The sequence below is a fragment of the Macrobrachium nipponense genome, chromosome 7 (assembly GCF_015104395.2).
Source record: "Macrobrachium nipponense isolate FS-2020 chromosome 7, ASM1510439v2, whole genome shotgun sequence".
Classification (NCBI taxonomy): Eukaryota; Metazoa; Arthropoda; class Malacostraca; order Decapoda; family Palaemonidae; genus Macrobrachium; species Macrobrachium nipponense.
In genome coordinates this window covers 113,879,501-113,904,033 of record NC_061109.1, presented here as the reverse complement: position 1 = coordinate 113,904,033, position 24,533 = coordinate 113,879,501, and the positions used below count along the sequence as shown (strand labels likewise).

At 36.5% G+C, this 24,533-nt stretch overlaps 1 protein-coding gene across 1 annotated transcript in view; it reads left to right on the top strand.

The window, feature by feature from the left end:
- Positions 1 to 24,533, top strand: part of LOC135216991 (uncharacterized) — a 162,815-nt gene that overhangs the window by 59,531 nt on the left and 78,751 nt on the right. The window contains exon 2 of the mRNA XM_064252547.1: positions 16,017 to 16,148. Within this exon, the coding sequence (XP_064108617.1) occupies positions 16,017 to 16,148 (132 nt within the window). The remainder of the gene's footprint in view (positions 1 to 16,016; positions 16,149 to 24,533) is intronic.

Here is a 24,533-nt window from a genome sequence, read left to right as displayed (position 1 = left end):
TGCTAGTCTTCGCATACTCTGGGACCGCGTAAGAATGAATCCAATCTGATACTTATTGTGAAAAAGTAGACAAGGTCAGAAATAGATAAAATTATTTCTTTTAAACTTCATATCTTTCATTGCCTTACAAATGTGACTCAATTATTTATTTGAAAGCTAAACAAGTCATTAATTAATAATAAAATTTTACCAAAATTAAAGGTAAAGCAAAAAACATTACAAAAGTTTTCTTATAACAACAACACGGAAAATATTGCATGGTAATCTGTAAATGTCTGTAAATGACTTGCAAACTAACTGCGAGTATATCCTCATTCACTTCAACCAGAACTATAGTTCTTTGACAACAGAAATTTCATATGAGCTGACGAATCGTTATTCCGTGCGGAGGAAATAGCCCTCGACAGTGGACAATATAAAAGCGTAAAATCCTCATAAGGCTCTAAAGCCTCCCAGAACAGGGAATGGGTCAATAGACGAAGAATTATCTAAAAGTTCACCGCATGCTTTCTGAGACCGTTAATGGAATCGTATAGTCCCGCGGGTTATTGCTCCAAGCCAAGAATTATTGGAAACGCGACTCCCACACTACGGAATAGGCCTCGGCAAACTAAGCCTGTTCGTATTTTCACGTTCCCTTTTATTTTTTTGTCTTTCCTTTTCTGCGTACTGCAAATCGATAGGTCTATATATGTGACAGGCAACATTCCTGCAATATTGACGTCTCTAGGCCGTGAGCATTTTGAGCAACTTCGCTACATCCATTAACGGTAGTGTTGATAATAATGCCAGACATAATATTGGCGAATGTTCATACGCTTCTGCATCAATCAGGTCTAGCCTACATTCTTGGTATTTTTAGCTCTTTTGCATACTCCATATTGCCGAAGACGCCCTCAGAGATGTTATCAAGGGCTCAGGACTGTGTAATTATAATGTAATCATTTCGTAATTAAGATATAATGCATTTTCACAGACAAAGGCTATTCCCGGGTTAAAAAAGTGCTCATTATCTAAGCACATCCATTCTCGGTCAATAAACATTTCAAATAACAAACCACATAACGCCATGGTCTACAAAATGTTACATAGGAACCAAAACTTTTTTTTCTTTATTCACTTCCTGTTTTCTGCCAAAAATCTAGCTTATGGAATACTTACGAACCGGCGTTTATCTTGGAAAGAAATTGTGTATTATCAACTAGGAATAATAAAGGCATAAAACATTTTTTTTTCCAACATATCTGGGCCTAAGACTTGCAAAGGAACCAGTAATCAGTTTAGATATAAAAGAGAAAATAGTCTATGCTTAGCAAGAGAGGAATTTGCTCCTAACACAGCACGCTCGTTTTATTTTACGTCTCAACTAAGGATATCACGTACTCTTATTACGCAGTAATTTTTTGCAAAGCAAATAAAAGATGGCGTAACATCTGCCTTTACCCTGCATGATCACATACAAAAGGGAAATCACTCGGGCTTGTAACGACGTCGTACGTCATTACGTGCAACTTACTTGTACTTGCCGAAGATTGCTTCTAAGAATTTTAAGTAAAGGTTGATAATTATTTCGTAAATAATAGAATTATGAACGGTGTTTTACAAAGAAAAACTTTTAGAGACTCGGGGCCATAATCGTTGCTCAACATAACACTGCCCTGCAAAGTGATTATTCTAACGGGATTTGTGACTTGGATTTCTTTACTCATATAATGATAATTTCACTGAAGGTTTTTCAATCATTATTTTATGATATGCAAACTCGTCTTTGTCTGGGGCGTTTGTTCTCTGATATGACGGAATTGTTTAAAATAAAATACCTGAACATACATGCTGGACAATTGTTCTTTTCACAGCAATTGGTATTAATCGGAATTGGAATATAAAATGTAGGCTAAAGACCAAGCGCTGGGACTCAAAAGGTCATTCAGCGCTGAAAGAGAAATTGAGAGCAAAGGCTTTGTAAGTACAACGGGAGGAGGACTTCGAAGTTGCACTATGAAACAATTGAAAGCAAGATAATATGAACGAAGGTACAACAAAAGGAATGAAAGCGATTGCAACTATAGGAGCCGAAGGGACGCTGCAAAGACCCTTAAGTAATAATGCCTACAGTGCACCGCGTGAGGTGTGCTGATGGCGCTATCCCCTACGGCCCAATTGGTATTAACGAATAACCTCTACAGGAACTGTTCATACGTCACTTATACAGATTTGATGAAAGAAGTGTCACAGTCGCCATTTTCTCTCACCAGGGTTGTTCAGTTCACCAGGTTGGTTTCCAAAGTAGTTCTTGACATCAGCCTCAACTTCGGAGTCTTCAAGGAGGCATGTAAAGACGTGTATTCTAGTCTGTCAATTGAACGAGGCTTCATTTAAATAATTTCTTGACATGTCTCAATTTTCAAAGTATTCTTCTGACACCTTTCTTAATCTTTTAATTATTTTCCTGGCAGTCTTAATTCGCAAAGCATCTTCATGATATCAGTCTTTATTTTAAAAAGCATTTTCATGACCTTAGTCTCAATGTGAAAATACTTTCCTGACGCCATACATGGTTCTCAAGTGTCCTAACAGGCGCGTCTCGTATGACACTCGAGAAATTTAATTAACTCAGGTAAATGTTCCCCGAAGCGTGCGGGACACACACACACACACACACACAAACACCAACGCTCACCCAATTTCCCTCTTGCGACTTACACCGGCGACTTGAATATTTCATTCAGGAATCTCCATTTAATCCCTTTTTGACAACGAGGGGCGACTTACATCATCCTCTTTTGTTGGTCTTCCACACGCAAGAGAAACCTGTTGCGGGAGTCTCATGTGAGGAGCGACAACCCAAGAAGCTCTTCGATATTCATGGGAGGTTCGCGCGCCCCTCCCACGGCGCTCGGTGTTTACGCTCATTCAGAATTCATGGTCACGTTAATATTCATATCTTAAAAACGAACTAACGTTTTGACTCTGCAGCACATTGGAGGAATTTTATTTCATATTTAAAGGGTATTGGTTTAAATGCACGACTATTTATAATTAAGTTCTTTTTTTAGCGTGTTAAGGGTTCACAAAAATGATTTGTTTAAACAGATTTTCAAAAGTTGAGAGAATTACAAGACAATGATGAAGAAATCACCCGTAATTACTTTACACAGGCTGAAGGTGATATAACATTAAGAAATACTCTGACGATATTTGAGTTGAATGAAGTTTGTGGATTTTTTAAAAATCATACATAATGTAACTAACAGTGGGAGAAAATCCTAACTTTCTGAAAGACAAAAGACCTTGACAGCACGTCGGGCGGTTGACTTGATCGCAAATGTTCGACAAACATCAGTGGAGTTTAGGTAATGTTGTAGGATGAAACACCGTGATCTGTCGAGGGATCCCTTCTTTTCATTCAATTTTCACAAACCGAGTCTACAGTTCTGAAGCGATAATAAGTTTTTCGTAAGTTCTGCCTCCAGCACACTCATTTCCTCATGTGTATGCTAACTTGAGAGACGCTGATATCTGCCATATCCCAGATAAAATATCCGAGTACGAAATTTTTAGGCTTTTCTATGAAGCTCTGCATGTAGGTACATAAGAATGAATTTTCCGTAAGTCCTTCGGATGATATGCAGGTAAAAATCCACACTTCTGGAAATAGAATAAATCATTGTGCTAGCGGACTTGAAAACATCTAAAAGGGCGATACAATTATTTTGAAAAGTAAATCTTGTATTTTCCAAAACTGAAACAAATAAAAATGTTCTTGGTACCTCTCTATACAAAAACGTGCATTGACACTGGTTTTTATTTTCTTTGCATTGCCGTAGGCAAGAATAAGACATCTGCGGCTTTCATTTTCTTCGTAATGTTTCCCTATTGTCTATACTCTAGCAACAGTTTTCTTTTGGACAGCAAGCTTACGATATCTAGAAAACAAAGGAGACGAAGTGAAAGGATGAGGTAAAAGTAAAGGTGGAACTCTCGAAAATCCCCAAGTTGCACTCAGAAGTAACAGTTTAAGAAGCTGAACAGCAAGACTGAAGAAAGGCAGCAGGAATGGCGGTAAAATACAAGGCCAAAAAGTGGATACCTAAATGCCGAAGCTGCAATGCACATACCCTTTAGTAATACCTACAGTGCACCACGCAAGGTACACACAAACGGCACTCATCTCCTAAGGTGGATGTGAGGAGGCGAGGAAAGTTAGAAGCCACCAACTGCTTCCACAACCATGACAGGTCATGTTCGACGAAGTCGCTACAGAAGTAGTGGCATGACCACTAAAAATGGGCGAAGACTCACTAGGAACAAGTCTAGCAGGCGAGTCATTGGAACCAGAGACCTTTTTCCGATATCCGAAGATAATTCAAAAGGTGTGACATTTAAACCTGAAAAATTAAATCTACAGAAAAAATCTCAGCTCGGAAAATTTACAAATTACAAAGATGGTGACACTTATCTTGTCTTCCCAACTTTTATCGCTACATTATTTAGAACCACTGACATTTTTCTTGATAATCCTTTGTGAAAATCAACAGCGTTCTCAAAAGGGCATCACAGAATATAAAATTTTGTTTTTGGAAATTATCTCATCCTATTGTTGCGTACAGGGACACATGATGTATGTATATATGTATACATAGACCTATATACACACACACACACACAAATACACACACACGCATAATATATATATAGAACACAGTTTGTGTGCATATATAAGGGTATGTCTGTCTTGGTGTGTTCAATTATAAGTCTATTCCAGTTTCTGAGAGAGAGAGAGAGAGAGAGAGAGAGAGAGAGAGAGAGAGAGAGAGAGAGAGAGAGAGAGAGAGAGAGAGAGAGAGATCATCCTGCTTTATTCCTGGGGGCCCTCTTGTCAGATCCTTCTTCCTTAAGTATTAGTAATTGTCTTTGTATCATTAGATTTCCTTGACGCAAGAGTAGTCTACTTGCTCTAGACCTGAAAGCGGAGAATTCTGGATGTGTCCAGCAGCAATTTCAGGCTAATCACTGGACCATGAATTTAAAATACAAAAAACGTTAGAAAATTTGTCTAGTAATCAAATTAACTCTAACGTAACTAACCATTCCTAAAACTCTGCTTTGGAAATTCCGAGATTACTGCTATAGTTGCGAAGCAAAATTCTTGTGACTTCCAAACAAACTAAACCGAATAGGTAGCTAAATTGAAAAGTAATACGAACGTGGAAAAAAAAAAAAGATTCCCGTGTATTCCTAAGCCTTGAATTAAGTTCTCGAAAAATGAAGAGCTACAGGTTTTCGACCAGAATACCATAAACTTCTTGGAAGTCCCTTTAATGAAAAATAATAAAAACGGATTCAGAATTTATTAAAGCTGAACTTATTATCCTATACCCTGTTCTATTGCAAGACTTCGTGAAATGATTATATCAACTAGCATGACTATTTCTTCAGAGTTGTTTTTATCTTGCTTTGTAAACGTCGGAAACAATTGAGCTACGTATTAAAAAAAAATAAGTTGAGAATGCGGTAAGTCGAATAAGGTGTGGAGAGAGAGAGAGAGAGAGAGAGAGAGAGAGAGAGAGACGACCCACCGAGGGGGATGAGAAGATGAGAGAGAGAGAGAGAGAGAGAGAGAGAGAGAGAGAGAGAGAGAGAGAAACATTTTGTCAGGCTTATACATAATGAAGTAATGCTGCCTTGAACTAAAATGTCACGCCCCATACTGGAATCCCTTATGTGTCCACAAATAACACTTTCTTATCAATGAAACACTGAAGCGAGTTTAGCCGTTCCATCCTGACCTCTTATGCCTTCAGCACCTTTCTCAGTTTGTTATAAAATCAAATTTTTCTTTGTGTGACATTTGCTGTTGTTGTTGTTTAGTAGGGTTGTGAAGCATATCATGCAGTTTCGTCTATTTCAGACTATTTTCCTTTTCATGGAGCCCTCTTCAATTTTTTTTCTCGTTAATATTCCTCTTTTTTACAGTGACATGTTCTGACAACTATATTCATCTTCTTCGTTCTAGGAAGGAAGGAATATAGAATTTAAGCCAAAGGCCAGCACTGGGACCTATGAGGTCATACAGCGCTGAAAGGGAAATTGAGAGTAAACAGTTCTGAACGGTGTAACAGGAGGAAAACCTTTTGCAGTTGCTCTATGAAACAATTGTTAGGAGAATGTGGATAGCAAGATGGAAGAAAGAGAAATTAAATGGAGGTTCACTAAAAGGAATGAAAGCAGTTGCATTTCCCATTATTTTCCAGCGAGGTAAAAAGTTGGAAAGTTATAACACTGAACTGATCAAAGAAATTGTACAACGACCTTTCTTTTTTTCAGTCTGAACTAAACGAGAGATAGAAAAAATGCGTGAATCTGTTTTTGCTTTACAGTCTCAAAATAATTTTCTAATTTTCGTACCCACCTTCTGAGCATAAAAATGGTTCAAAAGGCTGCTATCAGATTATCATAGATAAAAAGCAATTCCCATGACCTTGTAAACACGGTAAGCCAGCTCAATTTTTAAACATAATCCACTAAACCTAACAGCTTTTCTGTTAAGCTCTCATTTAGCAGTTAACATGAAAGATGAAAAAATTTACGAGAGTCGGACCTCTTCAGTATTTTACCAAGACAGAAAGTTGTTCGCAAATACGCTGCTTTTAGCGATAAATTTCTGTATCCAGTCGCTTCCAGTTTGATGTGCGAGGCGCTTTTAACAGACCTTAATTACGTTCACCTTTATAGCTATACAAAATCCAAATTACACGAAATTCGCTTGCTAAATTTGTGAAGCTTAAGGAAAAAACTTTAAGTCTTCATTACTTGCCCTTGAAAGCCACCTAAAAAGAGACCTGCAAGCGTAATTATGGTATATTTTTATTTTTACGTATTGAAAATTAAAAAATTAAAAATCAGTCATGGCTAGCTCGTGATTATAGGGTAACCAACTGAAAGGAAAACATTGAGAACGTTCAAAATCTAAAAAATAAAGTGAAATAAAAACACAACAAAATCATTTCATAAAAGTTAATTGCACTTGAATGTTTTGGAAGGAATGATGCTTTCGGATATTTAAAGGTCATAGAAATAAAAAAAAATTAACATCGATGAAACAATTTCAATAAAAAAACTTTTAAGCCATAGTCATTTGCAATAGAGCCATTACGAACACAATAACAAGGCGTTACTTGTAAGAATAAAGAATGAAAAATATTCTTTTTCCTAAATTTATTATTGTGTCGATTTCATCTTTCAAAAACTTGTATAATCCAGAATATTATAAACTACACTTTCACAGCTCAATTTCTCCGTCGCGACACAGTGCAATATGCAAGAAGCAAAGCTGTTTACAACCAGACATTGGTCTCAGTTGTCAGGTCTGATATCGTATAAGCAATTTAATTCGCACATATCATTTGGGCATTGAGGGAAAATATATGTTAAATATAATAAATGTTTGTAGAAAATTGCTTGAGCTCTCTATCTTCACGGTAACCGAATGGAAAAGGCATCACTGAATAACTGAAGCGATAAACAATTGTTGTGTGAAAGTATTATGACTGGATGTGGTTCGTATAACGAAACGGCGAATGAAGGAAGAATTTCATGAATGATACGGGTATAGAAACGAGTTACTGTTATTATTTAATATTATTCAATCGGATTTCAGTCAACTGACCTTCCTCGACTCCCAGAACTCGCCCGATGGATCTGTTATTAAAGAGAGTTGAATATACATTCAAGAAGCTGGACAGCAACGTGGAAGAGACCGACGAAAATAGAGGAAGGAACTTTAGTACCGTTCACAAGCAGGCATAATGCGGCCTGTAACCTCTACTGGGAATAATTAGTCCATTTAAGGTGTAACAAAGGATAACTTGGCTAAACTCTGTTCTTCCTAGCAACATTTTCATTAGTAATCCTTACATTCCTCAAATGACGTTGGGGATTTTTATTTTAGCGTATGATATTTAGGTGACGTCATTTGGACTACGAAATAAAGTTATGTTCATCAAATAACGATAAAATCCAATTGTTGGAGAAAACCATATTGCTAATCAAATCTAAATACACTGTACACTACAGGGGAACACTGATACCAAAACTGAATACAAAATTAATATAGTTTATAAAAAATAAATGTGAAGATAATGGATGCACATTTGACACATACACAGACAACTATACAAAAATAAATACCAATATTTAATTATTTAAAACGGCACATTTGACAACTATACAAAAATAAATACCAATATCTAATGACTTTAAAACGGCATGCCTATAGTTTTGTTCATAAATGCCCTAAAGTGACCACCAACAAAGCAAGAGGGTATGCCCCTTCTTTTCCCTTTTTATCGCATAGTACTTCATTTCTCCTTTCCTTTCTCTTACTCACAGAAAGTGAGTTTGGATAACTAGTCGCTGCAAATCAAAAAATCATTTTGCGATATCTTTTAACTCAATAAGTGAAGAAAAACAATCTCTACGATGTAGAGAATAGGACTAATTAATTGTCAGTACACCAATATACGTATATAACGCTACGAGATCGTTTCTTTGACCTCTGACATAACCAAATTAACCCACGCAGGTTAGGAATGTCTGCAATATCAGTGGCCATGTTATCCCTAAATGAAAATACTGCTTCCATAACATCACTTCGTATAAGAAAACAGTCACGAACAACTAACTATAACTGACACGAACGATGTTTTCCTCTTCTTCTTCTTCTTCTTCTTCTTCTTCGAAGAAAGGAATTCGTTAACTCACGGTGACGTTTTGAGGACCTGGCGCATTAAGCGTCTATTTTCTCCGCTTGATATTCTGGGATCATTGGATCACGCAAAGGGCATGAATGAACACAGAAGGCCACTCGGACAGTGACACACTCTTTTGTAATCATTCATTAAAACTAGTCAAAATCTTGAGGTGAAGACAATGGCAATTGAGAAATCGAGGAGTTTAAAAAAATATAATAATAATATAATATATATATATATATACTATATATATATATATATCATATAATGTATTATATATATATACATCTATATATCTAAGTTATATTATGTATATTTCCAGAATGGGGCGTTCCCCACCTCCCCTCTTCTATATTTCCTGACTATAGACAAAAAATAGCGTGGTGTTCCAAGTTTGATCTAAGCATCAATATCTATCTCTGTCTAATCATAAACATTCTTAATAAATTGATTCATTTGTGTATAAAATCAAGTCAGCAGTCAGCACGGGCACCTAATTTGAAGCAGTTCTCTCGTCGTTAGTGGTTTAACATTGCATCACGTCTACTTTTTACTCTGAAAATTAACAGAATGAAAACGAATAAAAAAAAAAAGCGCTGATTTGGACAGGGAGTCCGATGAACCTTAATTCATATGCAACAGATTTAGGTATACAAGAGGCAAAAGAAGTATGATTACATTTTAATTAATGCATTTAGTAAAATAATTTGAGTTCGACTGCAATGAGATTGAGTTGAGTTGAATATAAAATTTAGGCCAAAGGCTAAGCAATGGGACCTATGAGGTCATTCAGCGCTGAAATGGAAATTGACAGTAAAAGGTTTTAAAGGTGTAACAGGAGGAAAACCTCGCATCTGCACTATGAATCAAGTGTTAGGAGAGGGTGGTGGAAAGTAAGATGAAGAAAGAGTATATGAAAGGGGATACAATATAAGGAACGAAAGCGGTTGCAGCTAGGGGTCGAAGGCACGCTGCAAAGAACCTTAAGTAATGTCTACAGTGCACCGCATGAGGTCCACTGACGGAACTATACCCCCTTACGGGGGCAATGAAATGGGAAAAGTTGGCAACATATATACTTTGCAGAGTGGCTATAGTAAGACAAGGGATAAGTTGTCCTGAACCTTCCACAAAACTGATAAAAATTCAGGATGTAGTTTTAGGACCTTAAAAAAAAAAAAAAAAAAAAAAAAAAAGTGTTATATACTCTGATAAAATCTATGTAGATGATCACAGACATCTTGAAGACCAAGATTTAGAACTACATGGTCTCAATGGAAAAATTATGTCTGTATATAAAATATAAATTAAAATTATATATATATATTATATATATAGATATAGATATAATAATATATATTATTATATTATATTACACACATCTACATTACACTTACATACATATCATACATACATACATACATACACACACACATATATATATATGTGTGTGTGTGTGTGTGTGTGTGTGTGTGTGTGTATAGTATCAAATTTTATTTTTAAGCTAAACATGATTCCATCCCAGAGAGAGCGGATAACTGTCTCCTAGTGTTACTTCAAGAGTTCATCAAAAATAAACTTCGGCGGTATTTTTCCCGTACAGAATACTTTATGCAAAGGTCGGTAGGTGACCTATTGGTTGGATGAGTAAATGTTCCGTGAAGGACCTTTTCGGACTTGTCAGTACTGAACATCCTTTACATAAACCTTCTGCTATTCAAGGGTGCGCTCTTCAGCATTCCAGCTCTCAGTCTTTCACTATAATTCAGATTAATATTTGAAATTCTGGCTATAGTCCTCTTTTTCCTGAACTTTACAGTAACAAGATCACGTCTATAGTTCAATTGAAATCTTCCAGCGACCTGCGCTCATCGATCTCCCTTTTTGTTTTCCAACGAATTTTGCTTCCTGAAATAGCCACTTATTCCTATACGCTGTCCATTCGCATTTGACGCAATCGTTTTTATGGTCCATCACTAGCTTTTTTTTTTTTTAACCCCAACCCCCTTAAAAAATGTACCCTTCCCACTCTTAATCATTTTTCTTATTAACTTTCTCAAGTACAGAACGATCCTGAACTTTCCCTACCTCGGGGTTTTCATTTTCCAGTAGATTTTTTTTCTGGCAATTTTCTAATCTTGCCGAGTCATTTTTTACTTTCGATTCATAGGCTGTCATAAACTTACTTTTATATCATCAAGTACAGCACAGAAATTACACATTTTCAGTGATGATGGGCACCACCCATTATTCTATCATCTTCCAAATTTACATTGGGTTTTCATTAAGATGGCTTTGTAGTCATATAAAATACCAGGTAAACTTAAAAACGAAAGAATACTGCTACTTTTCTTTTTCCTTTTTGTTTGTCGTTAAATCACAGAATAATCTAATGGCACAATTATAACAAAACAACAAATGACGCATTACCAATCACATCAACATTTGCGAGCTAGAGTATTCTCTTAGGAAGTAAACAATTGACATCAGATAATCTTCCCTAATGTGATCAAGAGTACTTCACATAAAGTGACCAAGAGTATACTTCACATGAACTGAGTATTGAAAACCTTACGTGCATGACAGTTATTAAACTTTTAAGGGGCCTACTTATAAAAGATCTCTCTCTCTCTCTCTCTCTCTCTCTCTCTCTCTCTCTCCTCTCTCTCTCTCTCTGTAGCAGTTGGTATGCTAGCATGAATAGTTTTAAAACTAATATTCTCATAGTGGCGTCCCTCCTTACGGGCTTGTTATTAGTTATTCATTATGAGCCAGTAGCTATTATCGTGTTAATAATCCCAAGGTCAACAAGGGCTCTGTCTGCCTGGGAATAGATATGAAAATAGCCCTTACTGTCGTAATGACCAATCCCGTAGCTCTTCCTTTATTCATAGCAAAGGTAGTTCGAAATTTTGTGGTTATCCTAACAGTCAAGGCCAGTTGAAAATAAAATGACGATACTGTCCGAGTACTAATTGTCAATATTCTTTCAATAAAGAAATATTATACTTTTCAAATCTTTAAACATAGGATTTGTCCTATTTCTAAAATCAATGGTTAACCATATATGCTGTTTAATGTTGTCTTTATTTATGCCTCTTTTCAAGGCAATGTTTATCTAGTTCGCTTATTAATCCCATAATGTGAGATCCGATTTCAAGGAACAAATTCTTCGCCTCATAAAGCTCGTTTTGCACGATTGCCTGTCAGATCAATATATGTTATTTATAGCCATGTTTTTCAATACCTGAATACCTATCCCCAAAACTGCAACTATCATTGCAACAGCAAAGTTGTAGAATGATGGATGCCAGCTGAAAGCTTATTACGCTCTTATAATAACAGATGGCTTTTATGAAATACTAATCGGTTGAAGCAATCTCCTATAGCGATCTTTATTCATAACAAAAATAAAATATATGAAAATGATGAAATCCTATAAAAGTAATGAAAAAGTAGCACCGTACTGCAAACAGATTCGAGCAAAATTTTAACACCTTAAAAAAACATGTCATAAAAACTTTATATTCCTATTTACTCCTACTATATTAATGTCAGGGTAACGATGTATGAATGAACGCGCTGCGATATTTTTTTTTATATAAATGAAGTCTAAAAACTAACATCAAATAGAAAAAAAAATAAAAAAAACTAGTTTTAGTCGCTATGGAGAAATAGTTTAAGAATAAGCGATGATGAAAACGAGCATGGTCCAGCTGAAGCAGCCATTATTTGAACAGGAATGACGGACGCTCAATAGAACGCAAACATTCGCTATGTTGAGTAGCTTAGCTGCTTCAATGAAAAGGGCCATCAATTACGAGTGTTAATTAAACTAAGAGGGGTGGGAAAATACGACGTTCATTAATTCAAGTCTACCAGATGACGTGATGAACACGATGAAACTTCATTACGATGCTAGCCATAAGAGAAACTTACGGAGTAGGAGGTAGTCAGACACATGATCGAAAGACTAATGCACTGAATTTTGGAGATAATTACCCCCCCCCCCCCTTGGATTTTCCGCAAAGCTATTTGAAAAATGTCGATCTTTGCTACATTAGCACGGCACTCATGCAAAGCGTAAAGCTCTTGAGAAACAATTGTTTGTTTGTTTGTATGGTGTTTTTACGTTGCATGGAACCAGTGGTTATTCAGCAACGGGACCAACGGCTTTACGTGACTTCCGAACCACGTCGAGAGTGAACTTCTATCACCAGAAATACACATCTCTCACTCCTCAATGGAATGGTCGGGAATCGAACCCGCGACCGCCGAGGTGAGAAGCAAACGCTAAACCAACCACGCCACTGAGGCGCTGCTTCTCTTGAGAAACAATACTGATTCAAAACCTGAATCGAGAAGCTGTGCTCAGTTGGAGGTTATTTCTGTGACAGTCGCTCAGAATTCCAGACAAAAGGAAAATTTGGAACAGGCCAACTTCGCCAGATGTTAAAGTGAAAACTGAAAGAAAAGCTTCCACATCTATAACGTGTTAGTTGTACTATACCCTATCATTATTATTCTACGTTTAACAGCAACACTATATCAACGCACCTAATGCTTAGAACTACTTCACAACGCCAAACTACTAAACCTTTTAAATAAAAAAAAAAACTCTAATGATACTGGTATTAATACTTACAGCAACATTTCACAAAGCTAAAATCAATAATCTAGCAATGGAAAACTACTGTATGTACCCAAGCACATTGTCAAATATTCTAATTATCTCGTTACACCGAAAACAGTCTGCCTTGTTAAATTACTAAATACAGTCAAAATTTGCGTCGTTGAGTATGAAAACACAATTACCGTGTACAAGCGTTGTTTTGAGAAATGATAAGACACGAGAGGATATAAATATATTTTAAACATGTTATCATCCACACTGGTTCATTTTACGACAATAACCAACAGGTCAGTAGCTGAGGAACTCAAGTGTTCTTTCTCCCTGTACTCTCTGCGTGTAATTGTGCTCTGTTACTGTTATGTGTCCCCTGCATGGAAACATGTCTGGTCGTTTTATTACCGTCGTGTCTGCGGTTTCTTTTTCATTATTAAGGCGCCCAAGCTTCACTGCGCAGGTTACAAAGATCTATGTATATGGTTTGTAGGTTCTTAGAAGAGCGTTTCCAATGGCTTTTCTACTCAACAAAATTTAGCTGCAGTGTGCAGTACAAAACCGCACACAAAAATAAACTAATCATATGAGTTTCCCTTGTTCTGAATTTCTTACTGCATATTACTCCAGAAATGAGAACGATTATTTAGTATTTAATCGTAGGAGTAGCATGACTGGCAACATCTGACTTAGCCATTATGGTACCTCATATAAGATACTACAATTATGATTAGATAAATCGGACGATTTTCAATAATGACTTGATTAATCGGACGATCTTTAGTCATTTAGGTTCAGAACTAGATTTCCTTTTACGGTTTTTTGTATACCCTACAGTCTCCCCTTGGAATTCTTTTGATACACGACTATAATGTCCGAGGACCGATTCAGCTCACTGAATTCATCAATATTCAGTTTTAGCTGCGGTTTATTAATACTTCATTACCTCCAGGCCCTATCTGTAAGCCTAATATTTGTATTGCAAGGGGTTTTATCCTGAATCTATTTTTTTTCCTTTTTTTAAAGGAATTATTAGAGTTGTAAGAAAATTTAGTACGATTTTATAAACTTAAAAATATGGAATTCCTAGCCGATTGAATATCGCACTTAGAAATTACTCACTTGTAAGGAGTGTGCGGTTTCCCTAGCCTTCTCCTCGTACTTGGGTGTAAAATATAAGCTATCACAATGATTTGGGAGGTATCAATGTCTGCAACCACCTTTGTTAAAAATGAGTAAATAAATAAACAAAAAAGTGGGGGAGGAGGAGGAGGAGGAGGCAAATCGTCTCTCGTATTCATCGATGATACTCGAAACAAGTGACTTAGTTTCAAATGGAAGAAAGAGTTTCTCGGCGGAGAAGAGACGGCTAGAAATCAAATACATCTCAAAGGCTCACTCTCGCGATTTCAAAATATTACGAATTATATTTATTATTTTGCAACTCGGAGGGGAAATAAAATATATGACCGTGATTGTACACGATTTGGCGGTATTTAGCTCGTCCAAAGGTGGAACTATGGAAGAACACATCGGGTGCGAGAAAACCTTATGCATTTATACACATTTTTCGAAGGACTGACTATAACAGGAAAATACGAGACATACTAAGTAGCACAATAAGTACTTCAGATCAAAGATATTCCTTCATTTATCATAGGCCATTTAAGCACAGATTCGTCGATTCTTAGACGTATAAGTTCAAAATGGAAATAGATTACATCTTTCGAAGGAATACGTATATTGTCTGTAACAGGAAAATACGAGAAATATTAAATATAATATGCATTTCCGAAGGAAGATTAGCCTCCTTTTAACATACAGTAGAGGATTCAAACATAAATTCGTGAATTTTGCGCCTAAGTTCAGAATGGAGAAAGTCTGGATTTAAGAGAGTAAAATGGTGAGAGGTGGCACAGAAAATAAACATAACAGAAAAGATCTCATGGAAATTTCAAGGATGATCTTGTGCTCGGGTGGCAGCGTTCTCACACGACATTGTAGCCGAACTTTACACAGTGAACGCTACTGGTGACAAAATTCGTGTTTGTGTGACATCATGCCTTCAATACTGGTCCGTTACTGTAAAATTTTGAAGGTCAGCCTCGCCCCCACTATTTGCAATCTATCGATTGCAATACCGTAATGTATCATTGCTTGAATTACGTATATCAAACATTTAACAACGACGCTCTAATGCATCACCACAATCGGTGTCACAGTCTCTGGTTGTGGCCATAACATAAATCACTCTTCAGTCCAGTAGGTCTCTCTGTTTTCTTGCTAAATACTGTCCCATATTGTCATCATAACTTATTGCTGTTGCTATCATCATTATTATCATTATGAAAAAGACACTACAGCATAGTAACTTTTTATAACGCATTATTTTAATCCTATCATTTTCTTGTTTCCGTCTGTACACCGTCCTTATTTTTCATTACTTACCGATTTTATAACGAATTTCATTACTCACAGTGTATAAGTATAATTACCTGTCCACTATCAAACGAAACCTATACTCATTCTCTTAATACGTCAGTAAATTAAATTCTGACGTGACAATCTGATTTGCACAATTCCCAAACCCTTCCCTATAATAATCACTTGCATCATTAAGGACGCCATCATCTTTGCAGATCCCCTGCCGATGAAACTGAGGGCGCTGCCGCAGAGCTTCTGGCTGCAGCCCAACAAAAACAACAATCTTCCGCCATCTTGCTCCGTGCTGCCTCCTCTCATCCTGGGGAAGGATTCCAGTGATGTCATTGGTCAGTGGTCTCTTCTCCGTCTCGTCGATTGGCATGCGAGACGCACAGCTTCGTCCTGATTGGCTCCGGCCCTTTCTCAAAGCTTTGATATTTTAGAACTGCTTTTCGCACTGAATAGATTTCGATGGGATTGCGGTGGCACGTAATGCGATCTGTTCTCTGCACGTATGCTTTTGCATGTTCGTTAAGTGTGTGGTTGTGTATTCTTTTCCCATCCTTTTCTACGTAATAACAGCGTTTGGTTTAAGGTATCACGTTGCGATTCCTTACCAGGAGTCAGTGCTGTACGCCCATAGTTTTTTTCTATTATTATTATTATTATTATTATTATTATTATTATTATTATTATTATTATCATACGCAATAACTAGATATTCACATTTATCACTTGTCTATATTTGTGACAGACATGTACAAAAACACAACCGGTTCTTGGTAAAACTAATTTGATGTTTCTCGTAAAAGAAAATATCATCAAAGCATGTAATTACAGACAGAGGGAAGAGAAGCTAATTAGCATAATGAATACGTCAGGCTTATGTCACTAACGCGAAGCAGTATAGCACAAACACAAGAGAACGAATACTTAGTAGGAATCTTCATGAGAAATTTATTCGAGGCTTCCTGGTACAAATTAAATCGTATGCACTTAGAAATAATCCCGAATAATTTATAATCCAGCAAGGTAAAATTGCATCTTAACATCCTAAAGGAGCAATACCAAATCATTAAGCCTTTAATTATATCAATGGCTAATTGGCTTTAATGGTAAACTGCTAGTTAATATTCGTAATTTGGTGGAAACACGTACGCAGGAAGATTCTTTTTTCAGGAGTTCTTGATAATTTTTTTACGTTACATAAATATTTTTTTGTTCTCCAAGATAATTGTTTCAAGGAATACACATGCAACTCTGGGTAAGTGTCCGTAGATCCTTTGCAATTTGGAGTGGTATTACGCTTAGATATATAAATAATTAATAATCAGCAAAGTAAGTTAGTCATTTTTTCCCATTTATTTGATTTACTTCATATTTTAAACACACTCGACTGTGAAGCAGGAGTTATAGAACAGTAAAAAAAAAAAAAAAAAAAAAAAAAGGGGGGGGGGGGGGGGGAGCAAAGAGTAGTTTCAGCATGGATGAAATAGAGGCAGAACGCTTAGAAAGGAAAATGCCACATTAGGGTGAGGCCACACCCCAGACGCGGGGAGCGTGGAGGTTAGAGGGAAGATGTTCCTGCGGCAGTTTGAATCACTGGGTATCTTATGCGGGTGGCCACACAAGACTAGCGGGACGGCTCGACCCTCTGCAGTTGCCGCCAAGCGATGTAACATGTTTTAAAATACCGCGCGATTCCCGTCGTCTTCACCTGAAACAACCCCATTTTCTATATGATTAGGGAGGGACTATGTTACTTGAATGGTTACTTCCCTTTATTGATTATATTGATAACTATGTTGTGAAGTTAGTTCCCTTATTAAGGAACTTTCATTTGTAACCTGGAAATTGTTTAAAGCATATTATCATTGTTAAGTAACTGATATTAGCATAGAAACTTTTAAGTTTTAAGCGACTACATTTATTATCTGTTCAGTAAAATATGGAGTTAATTATTCCATATCTGTAATGCATGCTTAAATTAGCAGTTATTTCAGCACCTTTCATTTCTGTACTTTCAGAATGCGTTCAATGTTGTTCACAATAAAGTCAAACAAATAGACCTCGTTCTTTTATGGTCTAAATACTTTCCCAGGAGATGAGTTCATCACTGAATTTAAGAGTGAATATAAGAAAAGGACCACAATACATAAATAGACCTTCGACTTGACATGGTCACTAACGTGCAGATGAACTGGCAAGAATCCTCTCAATTCTCCTGAGGCTTCTCTGAATCTTCTGCCTCTTCTCCTGGCACTCCATCGAATCCCACTGAATCCTCTCTATTCTCCTGGGGCTTCTCTGAATCCTTTGCATCTTTCAATTACCGAAGTTTCACCTGTTCAGCGGTATAGTGGCTACATAAGAATCAATTAATTGGGGAGGTGTTTCGGAAGAGAGCTTTGTGGGATCCCTGTGATCCATTCCATAAAATTAAATTTTTTTTTAAGAAATGGAAGAAGAGTAGAACGAGTCATGCATTCGACCCCCAAAAACTTGAAGGTGCCGACTATTGTGCATTCAGCCACTCACAAATAATCCTTGTCCAGCTGCATAGACTTGATAACTATACTGATCCTCAGTGCAGCGGTATCACTGATTTATGAAATATTCGTGGTACTTTGTACTTTCTTTATTAATGTTAATAATGAATGTAGAAGCAAAACTGATTTTTCCTTGTGTTACTTTCTTTTATGTAAAGTTTACCATTGAACTACTTTTGTTTTAAATATCGGTAAATCGTTTTATTTCAACATAATTCATATAATTATCAATTACGTCTTACATAATTTGCAATTAATTCTCGCTCCTTTGTTTTTCTCAGTATCTTTAAGGAAGTAACCCGATATGCTGTTAGTTTTGCAATAATAAAAAGTTAAAATCCACATTTTCTTTTCACTTCCCCTAAAGTAATAACTATAAGGGAAGTAAAAAAAAAAATATATGGATTTTAACCTTTTATTATCACAAAAGTCACTGCCAAGCATAGAACCAAAATTTTGACCGTTGGGTCATACGTAGTCTATCGCCAAGTTTGACACTTACGATTTCTATTAAAGGCAATTTCCTATCCAAACGTTACTTTGCAAAGAAGTATATCTTTGACTGCTGAGAGTGACGCGTGGAAGGGAAGGAGGGAGGGTGACGTTTCTGGTGTGGCCATGCGTCGTTTTGGCGCTGCTCTCCCGCCCGAGACGTGCTACACCTCGACGCTTCCCGCGTCCGGTGTGTCCTTACCCTTAGTATAAAAGAAGCCAAGTCTTGCAATAATAGGTACATAAGACCTGTACTGTTCTACGCAACAGAAAATGGCCACTGGCATGGAAAAAGACAGAGTCTGAATAGCCACTAGTATGGAAAAAGTCAGAAAAAGGAGTAACGGCAGAATGTTAAGCTTCATGGTCGGGGCAGGATTATCATGCAAATGAGGAATTGGTGGAGGGATGTTGTGTCCAAAAATGAGGAATTGGTGGAGAGATATGGTCCAGAAATAAGGAATTGGCGATGTGTGCCCATAAATGAGGAATTGGTGGAGAGATGTGGCGTCCAGAGGCTCAATATCAAAGACTGAGATGGTTTGGACATGTGATGAGAACAGGTGAGGAACAGTTGGTCAGCAAGGCAGCAGATAAGGAAGTAGCAGGATGAACCTAGGAAATCCCAGAGAAAGGAAACAGTTAAGGACCTAAAGTTCCGATGGGAAGTCAGGCGAAAAGGGCACTGGACACAGAAGACTGGTGGGAACCCATTCACACCTAACCCCTTAAAAGGATAAGATGAGGTTTATAATGAGAAATGATCTAGTGGCAGGAGAATATATATATATATATATATATATATATATATATATATATATATATATATATATATATATATATACTGAGAGAGAGAGAGAGAGAGATTAACAAAACAAGACGCAGAATCTCCTAACTTAAATTGCCAGAAGCTCCTATAATGAACTGAATTCAAGATGTGGAGGTAAATACACGAGAAACTAAATTACCAGATTATTGGGAAAAATACATCCGAAACCAAAATGATTGAAAAAGGATTTGCATTATGAAGAGGGACCTTTTACGGCGGCACTCGTCCTAAACAAAAGAAAAGTGTGCGCGGTTAATGCAAATCTTATTGGATCAATTTATTTGGCATCCTTGGATGCCAAAGGAGGAAATCTGGTCATCATAATGTTGACTACGAAGAGCAGTCGTGGCAGACCGAAATAGATAGAAGTTGTTGCCAACAATACCTCTCTAACTAAGGGCCTTATTAATGTAGATACTAATACCATTATTATAATTGCTATTCTTAAAATGCGAACACAGCAAGCAACGAGAAGAAATCGTATCTAACCTGCTAAGCCTCTTACAAAAGAATACGCTGATTATACGGAAAGGAAAAGGAGATAATTGAGAAATACAGTAAATATAAAATAAATAATCAATAAATATTGCTATGGATTTGTTGTACGTACTTGGAGACATTTACTTAAAGGAATACTCATACAGACAACACACACATATATAGATTTATAAATATATATAATTACACAAAATGCATACTGTGTTAAAATGATCACTTTAAGATATTCACATACCGCAAAAGTAGATAACAAATGTAAAAATTAAACTTCGGAAGTACTTTGGAATAATGAAACGACATTTCTTAAGCTTATAGGCAACAGCATTCACGATATAACCGAGGAAATTGTTCCACAGTTTTATAACACAAGGAATAAAAGACCTGGCACTAGGGAATGTGGCACAGTGGCACCTTAACAACTCTTTCGGCTACTCAATCTCCCTAAACGGAGTAGCAAACACCCAATGAAGATGTATAGATACTGTTAATACTGGAAGATGGAAAATCCATGTGTTTACTGTCTAGCTGGCTACCTTACAAAACATAGTAATAATCATTATTTTAAGAGATAAATTCCCTTGGCAATTTCACCTACATGATAAATATCCCTGGATATTACTGACATCCAGAAAATGGAATAATATTCCATTTTCTACCTGTCAGTGATATCCAGGCATATTTATCGCGTAGGTGAGATGATTAGAAGTATTTTCCTCTTTTAAAACAAACGTTTAGAAGTATTTTTCTCTTTTAAAACAAGAGTAGTTGCGATGTGCACCATAGTTTGGAATAATATTCCAACAATGTCGAATACAAGATCGACACACAGAACTCACGACACGGTCTAGGAAGGTAAAGACCGAACAACATCTGGGTTTCTTACACGAGAATGTGGCATATTTTCAGTATTTTTAGCACTGCGTATAAAAAAGAAGGAAAAAAACAAAGCGTCGAAAATATCACCAAGTACTGTCGAACACTCAAGAGCCATAAAGAACACCGTTACTTCCATGCAATGAATAATGGACCAACAGCACGCAACAGACTGGCAAATCAAATTCGTGGTTTTGATGGGGTTCAGATTCATACTCCACTGACTGTCCCATCAGCCTATATAGCAACTTCATCTTGCACTCGGGAAGATCAAAGGAACTGCAACGAGGGATCACAAATGCGTGCTGCATTATCTTAAATACAAGACCAATAAGAAAGTCGCCTGTCAAATTTAAAAGCTATACGAGGCCGCAAAACAATGTTAATCTACATTCTTGAAAGTCACGAACTCTACATATATATATAGTAAGTGTTTTGAAACTATTTCGGGCATAATCGGTTATTGGTTATTGAGCTGATGTACTGTCCCGTGATTCTACGCCATTAGTTACAACAAATTTTGTATTTGGTCCATTGTTATGTAAAGTTTTGATCCTAAGAGAGAATGTTAAGGTATTCATTCCGGGAAATGACTGTATTACCAACATATAATTTTTTTTAACTTAGTGACCTTCTGAGGGACATACTTATTTATTGATGATTACCAAGCTTTAGAAAAAACCGGTAAGAGACTGCATTATTAGCATTTTGTGTTCTTAATAACCACACTAAATTGTTATCATTCACGACTATATTTAAAAATATACTTGGTCAAAGTACCTGAAAATGATTTTAGTTTTAAATATCGACCATAAGTTGGGCGCTGATTACAAGGGGAACTTGAATGGGATGCAGTACAGGAAATTAAGTAATGGGGAAAAGAAACACCTACGCTCTACAAACGTTCGGTTTTTGAACAATGGCTGATTGATACACTAGGTAATCAGTCTACCACCCCTTCTTTGTTTCTTACAATACGCCAAAATGTATTTAACTCTACCTTACATAAAAGTGAAGGATGAGGGGAGCTCACAATGTGATAGTTCCTGTTGAAGTTTCTAACACGCTGTTTCATTTGTTTACAATGGCTGGCTGATTTCCCGAAGTAATTAAACTACAACGCTTTCTTTGTTTCTGTATAAAGGGTACAGTCTGCTTGCCACCAACCACGTCTAAATCAATGTCAGATTCCTTCTCAGAACACGAGTATTGACAACAGTAAACCTTGGTTATTGGAGACGCTTACTAAGCTGTATTAAGGTTTATGTAAGCGTTCGTAGAATCTGCAATGTTGGAGTCGTATTATGCTTAGATATAAACATTATTGACACTAAGCAAAGTATCCGGGTTCTTCCCTTTTCATTTATTTAATTTACTTCATTTAACCTGTTGCACAATACCATATGTGTTCATGCGGATCTGAACAATGTACAAAATTTAGTCAAGAAAGAATCACACACACACACACACACACACACACACACACTATATATATAATATATATATATATATATATATATATATATATATATATATATATATATAAATACACATACATACATACATATAGATAGATACATACATACACATACATACATATACTATTATATATATATATATATATATATATAATATATATATATATATATATATATATATAAAACCAGCTTTGCGCGGACGGAAAGCAGACCAAGTGAATGCAGACTCTTGCATCAGGAATTAGATTCCTTGAGCACCAGGAATTTGAGCTAGAGAATAAAGTTCTCCTTTTTCTTAACAAGATACAGGTTTCCGTTTTTGCTTAACCTCTGCTGATGTTAATAAATAGGCTTTTGCATTAAAATGAAAACTTGCCGTCTGATGTGACTTGAAATCTAACGAAAGTAATATGAGCTATATCGTTATGAATAAGAAACATTTCCTTTTAAGACCTAAATTTACTTTTGTGGTTTCGATTCTGATAAAGTGATTAGTTCCAGGCACATGCAATGCAATGCAATACTGCTTATTTCATCTCACCAGTGTACCTATAGGAATTGGGGAGTGATGTAATCTAGAAATGAAAACAAACTTGTGAAGTAGACTAAGTAGTCATTCATCATCAATCAAAAAATAAGAAAACGACATTCTCCCACTGTTTTAGCAAACCATACTGAAATGGAGTTCTAAAAATTGGTACAACGTCGACTGAAAACCAAGAATGCTGTTACAGTGTAGAGGGAGCAGTCAGACAGTCAGCCAGCAAGCAGCCGATACGAATATGAGTATGGAGTATCGAAGTGTCAGATTCTGGTTCACACTGGTTTCAGCCGGGAATGTGTTAATATTTCACTTGACTTACGACTGAATGAATCTGAGCTTTAATGAAGACGTGAGCTTGATTGACGGGTTAACTGACTGATTAATAGTCATCGGGGTATGTATAGGTAAAACAGTTTTGAGCAGCGAAATACACACACTCACGTATATTATTTGTATGAATGTGCATGTAGTGCATATAGATTACGCACCCATGATGTGTATGTGTGTGCGCGCGCTCGCCTTTCTTATTAAAAGTTTGCTTTCAAACAGTGTCACACTTCCGATCCTCAGCTATCTTAATAGAATGAGGTTCCTGGTCAGTTCACCCCAGGCTACAGCCACTACAGTCAGCCAATTACAAGGTACACAATTTCCTGCTTAGGTCAACAAAGGAACTAAAGATTTTAGCAAAACGCATTTGTATCGTTGCAATACAGAAGCTAAAATGTCACAAATTATTATGTTCTACTGGATATCATTAAAAGCAGTAATGTATTTAGGATCCGGGAGAATGAAGATATGCGATCTGATAGATTTTTTCTTTATAGAAATGAAATTTATTTAAGGTTACAAATATTTAGATATGAATCTCATTCCTTACAAAAGAAAAAAAAAATGAGATCAATCATCTGTAACAAAACTCCCACAAATCAAAAATAAATTATAAATTATATTTTGACTTTGTTGATTATAAATGGACATTTTATGAAAATGCTTATGCTGACTGAAGAGAAAGTTCATTATACTTTCCAGTAACTAAATTTTAAATATATTACAAGTGGAGGAGGTGAGGGTGGAGAAGAATGTAACACTGCTTCAATTGCGCACACATCATGAGTAGCAATGTTCGATGGAACAACAGTAATACTAGAAAACAGTTATTGCATTCGTACAAGGTTACTTCCAACTTGTAACTAGTGGGAGCCGAGTTGTAAACACCTGGTTTCAGTCAGAAAATTCCACATTCTACTGAGAATGTTTAGCAAGGTTACCTAATAACGGTCCAGTAAGAAAGGCCTTGACTATTACAGACGTGAATGGCCGAAATTAAGACGAAAGCAATTCGCTTAGTGGATATTTCGACGATGATTTCAAGACGAAGGTTGTATGATGTATCGACATAACTAGCTTGGCTTAGGTGCGCACGGCCGTATACACACGCACGTTCACATGCGTATGTATATGTGTAT